General features: G+C 34.2%; 2 protein-coding genes across 3 annotated transcripts in view; one reads left to right on the forward strand and one right to left on the reverse strand.

The window, feature by feature from the left end:
- Positions 1-383: 383 nt before the first annotated feature.
- On the forward strand, positions 384-4,300 carry LOC132753884 (uncharacterized). Its single transcript, XM_060744425.1, has 2 exons — positions 384-606; positions 3,985-4,300. Exons 1-2 carry the CDS (start codon positions 407-409, stop codon positions 4,226-4,228), a joined length of 444 nt encoding a protein of 147 aa, XP_060600408.1. The 5' UTR covers positions 384-406; the 3' UTR covers positions 4,229-4,300.
- Positions 4,301-4,538: 238 nt separating this feature from the next.
- The window catches only part of LOC132753882 (nuclear cap-binding protein subunit 1-like), a gene marked incomplete at its 5' end in the record, with an annotated part of 39,343 nt that continues 28,195 nt past the window's right edge, over positions 4,539-15,686 (reverse strand). Inside the window, 5 exon segments of one of the 2 annotated variants that reach the window (XM_060744424.1) lie at positions 4,539-7,573; positions 8,188-8,301; positions 9,289-9,414; positions 9,830-9,944; positions 10,840-10,943. In XM_060744424.1, coding sequence (XP_060600407.1) covers positions 7,460-7,573; positions 8,188-8,301; positions 9,289-9,414; positions 9,830-9,944; positions 10,840-10,943 — 573 coding nt within the window. 2 annotated transcript variants of the gene reach the window in all.

Raw genomic sequence — 15,686 nt, forward strand, 5'->3', positions numbered from 1 at the left:
ATTTCATTATTTTTTACCAATTTTCTGCCGCCAATGTCTGCTAGAGTCTATGACAAATGATATTGCAGTCATCAAACTTGTTGAAATGGATATCATCTGTTCACATTTTTTTTTATTTTGCAAATTTAAGTAAATTTTTGATGAAATCTTTGACTTTCTTTAAATATAGCCTACCGCCGAAAAAGCCCGATTTTTATTTGCTTTTTTTTTTAATATAGCCTCCTACAACTCGAATAAGAAAGAGGTTTTTCTTTTTAATTTGAATGTCTGACAATCCGGAATTCAGAACGAATCCTGACGATTTTTACCCATGTGACAAGTCATAGATCTGATGCAGATAAAAAAATCTGTTTATTTATATACTTCATACCGCAGATTACATGATACATGTATCAGTTTTGAGAAGATGAACGAGCAGCTAGAGAACCTAATGTTCCAGTCTGACCGGAAGGCAGATTTCAGTCCACGTGCTCATCTATGTATACTAACAGACACACTTCAAGTCACTGGACCTCTGCACGTGATGATCACAGATCTCGTGCACACATGCTTGTCTAACTATTTCCTGCCTCACAGAGATGCTGCCAGTGTATCTTGGGTAAAAAGGTAAACAATCGTGTTTGTATTCATATTGTAAATTTATTGAATAAAAATACTACGCAGCAATATGATCTCCACCCGTTGCTCTACCAAACACGGTTTACACCAGAAAGTCTTTTAGACAACTGTCTACGCATGCGCAGTACGTAAAACCTTACGTTTCTCACGGGTCTGACAAATGTCACGCCACACCGGTAGCACGGGGGCAGGGGACATATTCGTATGATGGCCCCGTCAAATTTTTTAATAACTCAGACATGGTGTTTTGAAGGTACTGATAACTTCTGATATTTCTCTGTCATTGTAATTCTTTCTTGTTTGTGTGTAGGATATGAGATATATTTTTGGGTTTTTACCCGAAACTAAGCATTTTGGTAGCTTTGTATGTATTTCTGACTCTCCGAATGGAGGTGAAAAAGTTAAAAATCAAGCTTTGACAGTTGGCGCCAAACAAGTAAGAAATTTCAGATAAATTTTGTGAAAAATCTAAAAGTATGACAGACACTTTATTTGTCATTTCTGAAAATGCTATAGCTTGCACTGCGTGTTACTGATATTTTTAAAGGAATCGGGCGGATTCTGGAGTATGCTGCACCTTCATGAAGATTGCCCATATTGGTATATTTTAGGTGTGATTTTGGTTGGGTGGGGGTAAATATAAATTGCTGTCAGTCATTTTTTGAAGGAGCAATGCATGCAAACTATTATTTTCTTCAATGTATGTCATATATCATTGAATAATGCTGTGCAACTGGTTATCTGCCTGTGAAACAGATTTTGAAATATTTGGAATTGTGTTTCTGGTCACACTGAAATACAAAATTTTTCATTTTTATGTCCCCTGCCCCCTAAATCAATTAAAATAGTTCAAATTAGTATGATTTGTTGCGGGTTAGTCGAACATTCCTCGTAATTCATTCAAAATTATAAAACGGAACTATCTTCTACGAGGATGTTTATGTATGAACTGGATACTAAGTAGTTATCTTAACTTTGGATTGTTTTATGTAATTAAATAATTTATTGATTCCATAAATGAGACAAATTATTACAGTCAAACATGTAATTAAAACACTTCTGAATAGAGACCACCATGTAAACAAAGACCATTTTTCGGAAAACCTTAATTGACAAAAACACAACAGAGTAAACTCTGAAAAAATACCACTTGTACATAAAGATCATGCATGGTCTCTCCTTTGCTGGGCATTTTATCACAGGTTTCACTGTATGTCTCAGATACACTTTATTCTATCAGAACAACTGTTTCAATATCTAACACTTTTGAAAAAAACCCGGAGTATATGCCTACTGAATAAGCGGATGCTTTTCCGCATAATATTTTAATCCATTTTTATCTTTATTTTACGTACATTTGCAGAGCGACATCCTTTGGGTGACCACAATTTTGAAATTTGCTGAAATTGAATGCTTAACCCATTACTTCATATACACGCCTTTTAACGCCTTTTTCCCCCCCCCCCCCCTTTTTATTGTCTCAAATGATGAAAAAATGCCTTATTTAGGCTCCAAACACTTGTTTTTGTTTGAGAAATGTTGTTAAAAAAAGTGACCTCTTTTTCGGCGCGGCCCCCCAACCAAAAGATACATCAGGGGGTTGCCAGAAGGGGGATGTGCCCCCTTCTGTTTGGGGGGTTTGAAGGGGGGCGGAGTCCCCCTCATCGCCAAGAAAATTTTGGACTTGTGAGAGGCTGTAAATGACCCCAGATTGATCATAAGGTAACGTGTAACCAACGCTGAAAAGCATTTGACTCTATCTCAATTCATTGAAAAGATGCAGCACTTTGAAATCAATTTTGATGGAAAAAATCAACGCAAAATAGTGATTTTTGGCAATTTTGAGATGTCCCCTCGTTGCCATGGTAACAGAAAATTTCAGCCTGAGCATGTTGTTGCAAGGGCAATGGTCCAGTCAACATTTGTGCCAAGTTTGATTAGTGTTGAAGCAGTTTTTATAGTATTATAGCAATTTGAACTTGTAACGGGAGACTTTTCAATGAAAACAGCCATTTTTCACAAAATGCTCATGAAGTAATGGGTTAATGAAAAAAATAAAAAAATCTACAAAACAACAATTTTTCTTCAAATTTATATGACAGACCATGTTTAAACATGAAAAAACGCGATTTAGGGTAATTTCAAGTATTTTCATCATTTTCAGTTAACCCATTACTTCATATACACGCCTTTTAACGCCTTTTTCACCCCCCCCCCTTTTTATTGTCTCAAATGATGAAAAAATGCCTTATTTAGGCCCCAAAAACTTGTTTTTGTTTGAGAAATGTTGTTAAAAAAAGTGACCTCTTTTTCGGCGCGGACCCCCAACCAAAAGATACATCAGGGGGTTGCCAGAAGGGGGATGTGCCCCCTTCTGTTTGGGGGGTTTGAAGGGGGGCGGAGTCCCCCTCATCGCCAAGAAAATTTTGGACTTGTGAGAGGCTGTAAATGACCCCAGATTGATCATAAGGTAACGTGTAACCAACGCTGAAAAGCATTTGACTCTATCTCAATTCATTGAGAAGTTGCAGCACTTTGAAATCAATTTTGATGGAAAAAATCAACGCAAAAAAGTGATTTTTGGCAATTTTGAGATGTCCCCTCGTTGCCATGGTAACAGAAAATTTCAGCCTGAGCATGTTGTTGCAAGGGCAATGGTCCAGTCAACATTTGTGCCAAGTTTGATTAGTGTTGAAGCAGTTTTTATAGTATTATAGCAATTTGAACTTGTAACGGGAGACTTTTCAATGAAAACAGCCATTTTTCACAAAATGCTCATGAAGTAATGGGTTAAGATAGCAAAAATTTATTGTGAAGTCTTTCTTTCTGAACAATTGATATATACTGTTGTTGTAGATAGATTATTACTCTACAGTCAGAGGTTTCCCTGTCGAGGTTCCACTCTATTTCTAACTGCATATAATTGCTTTTTTTTTTTTTTTAAATTCTAGCCACTAATCATAAATAAGTCATCCATCTTTTACCGAAAACTGGGACTGCCAAAATAATTTTATCACATACCCGTGCCGATTTTGCGAATCCGTAAAAATGGTATTGCACGACCGTGCATATATTTTGATGTGATGTCAATTGCGTTATACATAGTGAAAAGACGCACTAAATGTTAGTGTTATACTATAGGCGCGTCAAAGAAAAATGAATCTATTTCACTTTAAACGGTCTATATTTTGGCTATGTGATAAATAGAATATTAAATTCGTGAAAGTTCATTACTAAATTTATTGAACTCGTTGAATAAAATAATATTATGATCGCATAATATTATTTCATTAAATTCCAACGAGTTAAATAAATTCAGTAATGAACTTACACTCATTCAATTTCCTCTTTATTTTCTTACTTCAGGGATAATATGAGACAAAGATTGGTTAATAAAACAGATGACAACGTTGATTTCCATGAAGAATTGACGGAGATTGCCGGGCATCTGGATGACGCAGACGCTGTGTTTTTCATCAATGAAGACGCTTCCATCTTCATTAAAACACATCGAACTTCATTCCTACACACGTTAGCAACGTGCTTAAGGTCAACTCCTAATAAAATTTTGGTTCTTGATATATGCTTAAAACCTTTAAATATTTTGTAACACAGATATATAGTTATTATAATATAAAAGTTGATAGTAAATTCATGTTGAATAAGTTGTTTATGAAATATGACCTCCCATTATGCTCTCAAATAAGTGTGTGAATTCTCATACAATTTCTTCCTTAGTTTTGGAGATACCAATTTGCACGCAAAACTTAACCAAAGTGCAACAAGTCACCATAAACCCTTTGGCGAGTAAAATGGCTTTTCCTTCTCTTCACACAGTCAAGCTAAAAATAAAATTACAGTAAATCAAAGAAAGACTTTGTAACTTTTTCTTATGAAATTTATTCCTTCATTTCCAGAACATAGTACTCGACTAATTCCAGCAAATGTCGAAACACCTGCTTGGGTCCTTTCATTTCATACAACAGTGAAAGTAAAATATTTATATATAACAACATTATACACTGCCATTATTCATTTTCATTAATTAAGAAGTATTAGAGTAAATATGAATAAGGTTAAAATGAGATCCTACATGCTGAAATATCGGGCAATGGGCATAAAATCATTAAAACACCCATAATACCCTGCCTATTCATACATATGACGCATTTTAAGTATTATACAACATAAAACATAACATTAAAGGCACATCATGCCTCAGAAATGAGTTTCTTCTATAGAAAGGGCCAACATGTTTTTACAACATATAAGGTACTTATCAAATGAAGTAGTAATTAAAAATGAAATGATTATAAATAATCAATTAATTCACTAAAAAAAGCAAAAGAAGTTCAATTTGGTAAAGTTCTTCTGCAAATGAGTACTTTTTTTCGGAAATTATAACAGGAAACTAAAAATAAGAAAGTGTGATAAATGAAAAAAAAATGAAATAAATCCTGAAGCATACTGGGTCTTAAATATTGTTTTACTTGTAATTATTGTAATCATTTTTATTCAATAAAATTAAATAAAAAAGCATTTCTGGAGCAGACTGGGTCTTTAATAATGTTATACTTTCTTGTAATCATTTTAATTAATAAAAGACATCACTTCCTATAAAAAAACCACATAGACAAATAACATAAATCCAGTTTAGCAACAAACCCTAGCTTTCAAGGGCCATAACCCCTTACAACATTAATGTTTTTTATTTACATATACATATTAAAGATCAATTTTCATAACATAGTCCATCGTATGATTCTAAATACAGATTAAATAAAGTTTTCAATCACTTAAAAAAGTTTCACACCATTTACAAATGATACTATTCCTGACATTCAAGTTCTGAAAATTTCATAAAATATGTAAGTAAAGTTCTAAAATTTTTTTAAATAAAAACAGACATGATGAAAAAATTCAAGCCATCAAACTATCAAGTGCCATTACATTACAAATTCAGTAAAAACAGAAATTACAAATTCAAATGATTCAATACAAAATGAATTACAAATTTACATTCATACACTAAGAGATTTAGTGTTTACTCCTTTAAATATAACATGAATTACAGAATCAAATTTATATGTGCTTACAGTCTCATTTTCATATGCATTACAGATTTAAAATTCAAAACTACATGTCATAAAATTCAAATTTCAGATTTAAATTCACAGATTAGCAATTTGACTAAATTTTAAATCACCTTAAGTTATTTCTTGCATGAAGATCTGATGACCACCATATTTGTTTCGCCTTCACTGTGATTCGGATTTCCCAAAAAAAATATTTTTAGCCATGCAATCAAACTATCCTTTACAGATAGGCATTAGACAAAGTATCAAAATATCACTGTACTTGGAAGTAAAACATATTGTTAATTTTTGTTTGAAAAAAATGTTTGAAGTAATTTGAAACATATAAACACAATTTTTAATGGTTTAGATTGTTTGCCAGTTTACCAGCCAGCTATATGGACAACGCCATATTTTTTTCTAAATCATGAAAATTACCTTCTCCCTATTGGTTACCCAGCTGCTAAAATTAGAAACCGCATCACATTCAAAATTAAGAAAGCTTGCGGATGATTGGCTGTTTGAAAAGTCACAAGAAGGTGACAACCAATTGGTGGTCATCAGATCTTAATGCATAGCTTCAATTAGAATCTGATTTTAATCAGATTGATGGATTAAAATACAAATTGAAATGAAATACAATTACAATTTCATATGTATTACAATTTCAAGTTCCCTAAAAATTATTTGCAATATTGCATCAAGTTAATGTCATTCAAATACAAAAGAAATGTTAAAAACTTATGCTAATTGGTTCACATTTCTATTATTTTACACAGTTTACTATGGGCAAAAATATTTTCTTTCACAATGACCAACATAACAAAATGGCACATGAGCCAAATTGGACAAAAAGTTGCAGAAGTGCTAATTTCCAGTTGTTTGTCCCATTATAGAACAAATGCAGTTTAAGTTTGCTATAAAATAAAAGAAGGCTAATGTTTGAAATAACCCACAATTTCACAAAGATGAGGAAGTGCAAGGATTGTTTTCTTTAACTTAAAGATCCTGTATCATGTAATTAAGGTTGTTATCACACTTAAGTGAAATTCTATATATAGAAATGTGAACCAATTGGCATGAGATTTTAACATTCCTTTTGTATTTGGATTTATATGTCAATGTATCTGAATTTGTTTGGTACAAACTTGATAGAATACATGTTTCATCCAAGTCTGCACAAAAAGTTCCCGCTTTTCAGGGAGCTTACATAACATAAATTTCATCCGCACAAATGAATGTTGCAGAAAAATAACAAGTGACCCCATTTTCTTCAATAATATGACCAACTAACACTGTTTTTTTTTTCTCGAGTGTTAAATTCTTTTTATATTTGTTACAGTAATTTCATTGGAAAACACAACAGTTTGTTCAGAATATTTGTGGAGCAACAGTGAAGATACCGTGCCAAGATCATTGTCTCCCAGAAAAATTTAATTAGTTAGTAATATGTAAATGGTAACTGTAATATTGAAGTGGTTTATTGGACTGATCACTAATATTGGACTGGTTACTGTAATATTGAACTGATCACTGTAATATTGGACTGGTCACTGTAATATTAAAGTGGTTTATTGGACTGATTACTAATATTGGACTGGTTACTGTAATATTGAACTGATCACTGTAATATTGGACTGGTCACTGTAATATTAAAGTGGTTTATTGGACTGATTACTAATATTGGACTGGTTACTGTAATATTGAAGTGGTTTAATGGACTGGTCATTGTAATATATAAATTGGCACTGCAACATTTATTCAACTCAAGATCTAAGGGCACAGAACTGTTGAAACACCTCCAGGATATGAATGTCAATGTCACTGGTGAATAACAAACTCTCCAAGGTGTTTATATACTTAAACACCAAACTGTGGTGCTGTAAATAGAAAAAAAATAAACAGGTTTTACTTTTTTACGCTAAAGAATTTGATTACAAAAAGTTTACAAATTCAACATGCAAAAAATCCTAATATCAACAACTAGCAACCTTTTCAGTGATTGTATTTTCTTGACTGTGATTGAGACATGATCAATCATGAGATTGAAACACAATCTATTTCAGCAAGATGATGTTAGTGTGGTGCCCAGACCCCTGTAGATTTTACTTCCAGAATTTGGAGATCTCACTTTATAGGTCAAGGTCATTTAGCACTTAAGGTGTGCTGTCTTTTTTTTTGTTTTGTTTTGGGTTTTACGTCACATCGACACAGTATAGGTCATATCGCGACGTTCCAGCTTTACTGGTGGAGGAAGACCTCAGGTGCCCTTCCGTGCATTATTTCAGGCACGAACGGGTACCTGAGTAGTGTGCTGTGTCAAAATCTAATATAGGCGCTAGCTCACAGACTGAAAATGTCAAGGTCAAAGTTAAAAATTGTCAACAGAGAGACAAACAAACTGGCCAAAAACAATGTCACTGATCTATCAATCGATGTTGGCATAAAAATTTCCTTTTTAAGAAATAAAACAACACAAGAATTGAGCACTTACTAGAAGGAACACTTCCTGAAGTCTTTCAATGACCCACTTATACCAGGGCGTCTGATAATCTATACCTTCACTCTCACAGCGTGCTAAATGGTCCGTCAATATTATAATAAACCTCTGAAAACAGATTAAAGGACACATTAGATTTAATTATGCCTAGCAACTACGCTGTAACAGTTACATAATTGTTTATTTGTTTAATTGGGTTTTACGTCACAGCGACACATTATATGTCATATGGCGACATTCCAGCTTTACTTGTGGAGGAAGACCTTAAGTACCCTTCTATGCATTATTTCAGGCACGAACAGGCACCTAAGTAGAACCACAGACACTCCATAAGCTAGCTGGATAGCTTCCTCACATGAAAGAATCCAAAGTCCCTGTCGGGATTCGAACCCACAGCAATAAGGGGCAAGTGGTAACATTTACATAAAAGTATACCAATAAATTAACATATCATGCTAGTAATACTATATTTTGACATTGTGCTTGACTATTCTCAGGGCTTGATAGTTAAACAAGAGCTTGGATAAAGTAAAAAAAATAAATAAAAAGAATTCAAAAGGGCCATAATTCTGTTAAAATCCAAGTTAGAGCTCTGGACCTCAGATAGTTACCCCATATTATGCTTTCAAATAAGGGTGTGAAGTTTCAACCTAATCATATTTACTATCCTCAGTGCTTGATAGTAAAACAAGAGTTCAAAGGGGCCATAATTCTGTCAAAATCCAAGTTCTGGGCCTTGCATTGTAACCCCCTATTAGGGCCTCAAAAAAGCATGTGAAATTTCAACAAATTTCCTTCAGTAGTTTTTGAGATAACAAACTGCAAGCAAAAATAGAACCGAAGTGTAACACCGAAGCTGTAGCCTGGTTGAGTACAATCACCGCCTCTACACTGAAATTGTTTGTTAAATTGGATTCTACGTCACACCAACACATTAAAGGTCATATGGCGAAGTTCCAGCTTTACTGGTGGAGGAAGACCTCAGGTGCCCTTCTGTGCATTATTTCAGGCATGAACAGGCACCTGAGTAGAACCACCGACGTTCCGTAAGCTAGCTGGATATATTGTAAACATCCGAGCTACATGTAATAATACCTGGAATATGATGAGAAACAATCGTTTCTGTTGATTCTGGACAAGTTCAAGTCTTTCTTCCATGCGCTCCACCATTTCCTCCGTGGGTATCTCATCGTCCTCCTCGTAATCTAAACCATCCGCCATCTTGAAATATACAAGTTATCATAATTAGTTACGACCATTAAAAATTGTAACGTATATTTTCATGTATTTCATGGATTTTTATTCATTAACAAGAGCACCACATGCTCTGTAAACGCCTGCCTGTAAAGGCCACTGACTATAAAAAACCAAATCTAACAAAAATTCTAAGTTAAAAAGGGGCATAACTCCAACAATACAGTTTTCAGAATGATACCCCTTGTTTTATGACTGTATCTTGTCATGATAAGCAATTATGCTTAGTTTCATGTTGATACCTTTTGAAATGTTTGAATAATGGGGTACATAAAAGAACTTAGAAAAGCGGAGCTAATAACACAATACAATAAACTATTCATTTTCTACAACACAATGAAAACACTATCAATATCATGACAAGACTGTGTAAAAGACAAACTTTTTTCTTCGCAGCGTCTAACAAATCTCTGGCGTCCTCAGCCTCTTTCTGAAGTTTTTCAACATGTTTACTCATCTTGTTGATTGTCGAGTGCATTATCTCCCAAACATAGTTCCTGTAACAGAACAATAGTGTATAGAGATACATAGTTCCTGTAACACAACAATAGTGTATAGAGATACATAGTTCCTGTAACAGAACAATAGTGTATAGAGATACATAGTTCCTGTAACACAACAATAGTGTATAGAGATACATAGTTCCTGTAACAGAACAATGGTGTATTGAAATTAAACAGAGTATTAGTTGCAATAAGTTTTGTTTGTCTGGTTTTTGCACTGATTTTAACACATTTTTGGTCATATCTTGGCAGTCAGTCCACCAAACTGGCTATGCTGGATAACTACTCAGTCATTAATCTTGGATAACTAACCATTACTAAATCCTGGATAACTAACCAGTAATTAATCCTGAATGACAAACCAGTAATTAATCCTGGATAACTAGCCAGTAATTAATCCTGGATAACTAACCAGTAATTAATCCTGGATAACTAGCCAGTAATTAATCCTGGATAACTAACCAGTAATTAATCCTGAATGACAAACCAGTAATTAATCCTGGATAACTAACCAGTAATTAATCCTGGATAACTAGCCAGTAATTAATCATGGATAACTAACCAGTAATTAATCCTGAATGACTAACCAGTAATTAATCCTTGATTACTAACCAGTAATTAATCCTGGAAAAATAACCAGTAATTTATCCCGAATAACTAACCAGTAATTACAAACTTTTCCATAAGTGACCTAGTATGTACCCCATTTTTTTGAATCAGCAATGAGAAAATCAGCAATGAGAAACAAATGACCTAATGTCTGAAGTAATTTTAACAAAACAATTTTGCCTTGCCAAAGGATAAAATCTGTGACAGAAAGATGCTTACAGATGTTAATAGATGTTTCATAAAGGCAAAGTGGTAAAATAACTAGCATTGAAACACAAACCTGGTGAAATCTGGTGCCATGTCGGCTGAGAAGAGCCAGTTAGCAACAGACGAGCACTCTACGATCTGAGTCTTCAGAAGTTTGTCTGTCAGAACTACCATCATCTAGAAGACATTTAAAGATATGTATTTCGAATCATTAAAACAGCATGCCTCCAGATTAATGCTTATTTTCATGAAAATTTTCAAAATGAAATTAAATATATAATATTGTATAGTAAATTAAAGAAAGCAATTTACACATTATCAATGACACTTACAACCCACGTTAATTACAAAAAGAGGTCAAAATATGAAAAATATGCCCTTACTGGGTTAATAAGGCAGTATAAATATAGTTACACATAATGAAAAAAATCACTATTAATCGCCCATAACATGTAAATTATTACTTGAATCTTGAATCTGTCTACTTTTCCTTAAAATCTTAGTACATTTTTCACAAGTTTCATTTATTGAAATATTTTCGCTCATCTGGAAAAGTATATTATGCCTATCAAAGAGTAAATGGTGAGTGCACAGGTAAAAGTCAAAATAACTTTACATTTTGACATTATTGTGTTCAATTTTATATTTTACTATGCAAAAATAATCAATAATCTGCAAGACACACTAAAACTTCTATAAATATCATTCGGAATGTATCGGTTACATTCATTTTTTTAAAAAGAGTGGAGCAGTCTTTTTAAAAAATTTTTTAAACAAGAACCTGTGTCTGATAAACACAAATGCCCCCGCGCTCACTGTTGTCAATAATTTAACTTTATAGAGTGAAGTAGCTAATTTGTATGGAAGAAAACCAATCATGTGTAGAAATCTGTAATTGGCACCCTTGATCTTGACCAACTGACCCCTACCTCTATCAAAAGGAAGAATATCATGCAAGTTATTTTCCTACCAAATATGAAATAAATCTGTCAATAAATAAAGGCTGTATGGGCAAAAGTGTAAACAAGAAACATGGGAATGCCATGAAACCAGGTTTTCAATTATCACCATTATAGATAAATATGTTGAAGTTGAAATAAAAATACAAGCAACAAACAATGTAACTATGTGCAATGTAAATCATGAATAATGTAGGAGGGATTGCACACAGAAGAAGTGTTCACTATATATTCTGTATATGGGAAAAAAACAAAAGGCCATAATTAGGTCAAAAATTATCCAACCACAAAACCCCAACACTATGTGCCAGGGTACTTGATGACAAAGCTTTTGTGAAAGTTAGAACAAAATCCGTTGAGAAATGTAGCAGTTGAGCATAGAAGGAATTGTTCATTATATATTCTGTATAAGGAAAAAAACAAAGGGCCAAATATTATCCAATCACAAAACTCCGACAATATGCGCCAGGGCACTTGATAACAAAGCTTCTGTAAAAGTTTGGTCAAAATACGTTGAGAAATGTAGGTGTTTTGCACAAAAGAATTGTTCACTTTATATTCTGTATAAGGAAAAAAAACAAAGGGCCATAATTAGGTCAAATATTATCCAATCACAAAACCTTGACAATATGTGCAAAGACACTTAATTACAAAGCTTCTGTGAAAGTTTGGTCAAAATCCGTTGAGAAATGTAGGAGGAGTTGCGCACAGAAGAAATTGTTGACTATATATTCTATATAAGGAAAAAAAAACAAAGGGCCATAATTAGGTCAAATATTATCCAATCATAAAACCCTGACAATATGCATAAGGGCACTTGATGACAAAGCTTCTGTGAAAGTTTCATCAAAATCCATTGAGAAATGTAGGAGGAGTTGCGCACAGAAGAAATTGTGTCCGCCCGCCCGCCGACATACCTCAATCTAATAACCAGTCCTGGTTAAAAATCTATTTTTAGCACTGGTGACCTTGACCCAACTGACCCCTAACTCCATCAAATGGAAGAATATCATGTAAGTTGTATGAGCAAAAGTGTAAAAATCTATTTTTAGCACTGGTGACCTTGACCCAACTGACCCCTACCTACATCAAAATAAGAATACCTCAATTTTATGTTCCTACAAAATATACAAGACACCTGTCAATAGAATAAGGTTAATACACCTGTTAAAGTGTAAAAAATCTATTTTTGACATTGGTGACCTTGACCCAAATGACCCCTTACCAAAGGAAGAGGACCTCCCTTGGTATAACTATTATAAAATGAAAGACATTAACTTAAAAACAAGGGGGCCATGATGGCCCTGAGTCGCTCACCAGAAACAAAGGCTTTACAGTGTTGGAAATTATTTTTTAAAAGAATTAGCTGAAAGGCAAGTCCAGCTCTTTCGGCAAGTTCAGCTCAACTTTAACTTGCCCCTCTAGTAATATACTTTCACAACACTGATTCTTTTAGCTTTTTTTCTTCATAATAAAAAATAGGGCCACTAATTAGTGGCCCTAGATCACTCATCTAACCCATCATTTCATTATTCACATTATCAATATAAATTGAAATATTTTGCCCTAATATTTTGGAAAGGCTTTGTTAAAAATATGTATGATGCAAGTGTGTTCCTATGAGACTATGTAGAATAAATGCAGAATAAATGACCACTGGAGCAGGATTAATTTTGACTAAACAATTTATAATAATATAACTTTTTTGAGTGAAAACACAACATCATGTCACATGCAAAACATGTAAGGTGTAGATGTTTGAGGACAACAAATTTTTAATACATTCTGTATGGTAACATAACTGTACCTCTAAACAAGAGGGCCATGATGGCCCTGAGGTCGCTCACCTGTATATAGGCCCCAGGAGCGGGGCCAGTTTAAACCCCAGGGCTTTTATTTGAACAAACTTGGAAGACACTCATTAGAAGATGTTTCACGATGTTAAGTTTTTACTACACACACATAATAAAAAAAAAAAATGATCTGCCTCCCCCCCCCCGGCAGGGCCAATTTTCACCTGAGGGCTTTTATTTGAACAAACTTGGTAGACACCCATAAGAAGATGTTTCATGCTAAACATCTAAGCTCTAGCTCATTGGATTTTTTAAAAGAAGATTATTTAAGTTTTTACTATACACATATAGTTAAAAACAATGACACCCCTGGGGCGTGGCCAGTTTTGACCCCAGGGCTCTTATTTGAACAAACTTTGCAGACACTCACTAGAGGATGTTTCATGCTTAATATCTAAACTCTAGCTATTTGGGTTTTTTCAAAGAAGATTTTTAAGTTTATGCTATACATATATAAGGAAAATCAATGACCCCCCAGGGAGGGCTAATTTTGACCCAAGGGCTTTTATTTGAACAAACTTGGTAGACACTCACTAGAACATGTATGTTTCATGCTTAATATATAAACTCTAGCTATTTGGGTTTTTTCAAAGAAGATTTTTTAAGTTTTTGCTATACACATATAAGGAAAATCAATGACCCCTGGGTGGGGCCAATTTTGACCCAAGGGCTTTTATTTGAACAAACTTGGTAGACACTCATTAGAAGATGTTTCATGCTAAATATCTTAGCTCTAGCTCCATGGGTTCTTTAAAAGAAGATTTTTTAAGTTTTTACTAAATGCATATAGGGAAAATCAATGACCCCCTGGGTGGGGCCAATTTTGACCCCAGGGCTTTTATTTGAACAAACTTGGTAGACACTCATTAGAAGATGTTTCATGCTAAATATCTTATCTCTAGCTCTTTGGGTTCTTTAAAAGAAGATTTTTTAAGTTTTTACTATATGCATATAGGAAAAATCAATGACCCCCTGGGGCGGGGCCAATTTTGACCCCAGGGATTTTATTTGTATAAACTTGGTAGACACTCACTAGAAGATGTTTCATGCCAAATATCTAAGCTCTAGCTCTTAGGGTTTTTTAAAAGAAGACTTTTAAAGTTTTTTCTTTCAGTTGCCATGGCAACCAGAGTTCTGCATGGAATTGAAATCTTTGAACAATTTTTAAAGGTGTGACCACCAAAGGAACATTCCTGTGAAGTTTGGATGAAATTGGCTTAGTGGTTTATGAGGAGATGTCATTTAAAGTAAAATTTTACGGACGGACGAAAAGCGATCACAAAAGCTCACCCTGTCACTTTGTGACAGGTGAGCTAAAAAGCGACGGACGCCATTTGGCCGGACAGCCGGACGGACAAGCTGATTCCAGTATACCCCCCTTACAACTTTGTTGTGCGGGGGTTTAAAAAAAAAATCTGTGTTTAGGAGAACAGGCTCAAAAAATTAAGGTAGGGTAGGTACCAAGATTTTTTTTTTTTTTTTTTTTAATCTTTGGGAAATCAAGAATGTTGCGGTTGAAAGAATGCTGCTTTTTTATACCATTTTTAATGCTTTAGTTCATGAACCTCTTTCAAACCACCTGCCCCTTACCGCTGTGGGTTCGAATCCCTACAGGGACTTTGAATTCTTTCATGTGAGGAAGCTATCCAGCTAGCTTACGGAACGTCATGGTTCTACTCAGGAACCCGTTTGTGCCTGAAATAATGCATGGAAGTGCACTCCACCAGTAAAGCTGGAACATCGCCATATGACCTATACTGTGTTGGTGTGACATAAAACCCAATAAAACAAAACAAACAATCATGAACGACTGTGCTCATCTGTTTTTCTCATGATGTCCTAACAGAAAGGAATTTAAGTTAAAGTCACATATGTTGGAGTTATACACGGATGCTGACAACCTGGCTTTAACAATATTTTAAAAGTAATAGGCCAGAATTATCCACCATATACAAATTATGTTGTTATGGAGCTGCCGGCAATTTCTGGTTGCTCTAGATGATAGGATTCGTTCAAAATGCCTTTGCATGAAGACCTTAGTATTGCACAGATATACAAATATTTATCATCCATACAACCTTATCGCCTTCAAATATTTAGAATAGAAT

This window comes from Ruditapes philippinarum, unplaced genomic scaffold (assembly GCF_026571515.1).
Source record: "Ruditapes philippinarum isolate M1 unplaced genomic scaffold, ASM2657151v2 ctg6842_1_1_1_1, whole genome shotgun sequence".
Classification (NCBI taxonomy): Eukaryota; Metazoa; Mollusca; class Bivalvia; order Venerida; family Veneridae; genus Ruditapes; species Ruditapes philippinarum.

What these genes read in the sequence shown, in the direction of transcription:
- LOC132753884 (XM_060744425.1), top strand. Translation starts at nt 407, where the DNA reads ATGAACGAGCAGCTAGAGAACCTAATGTTCCAGTCTGACCGGAAGGCA. An exon ending in AGTGTATCTTGGGTAAAAAG is followed by an intron (nt 607 to 3,984) that starts GTAAACAATCGT and finishes TTCTTACTTCAG; the next exon opens with GGATAATATGAGACAAAGAT.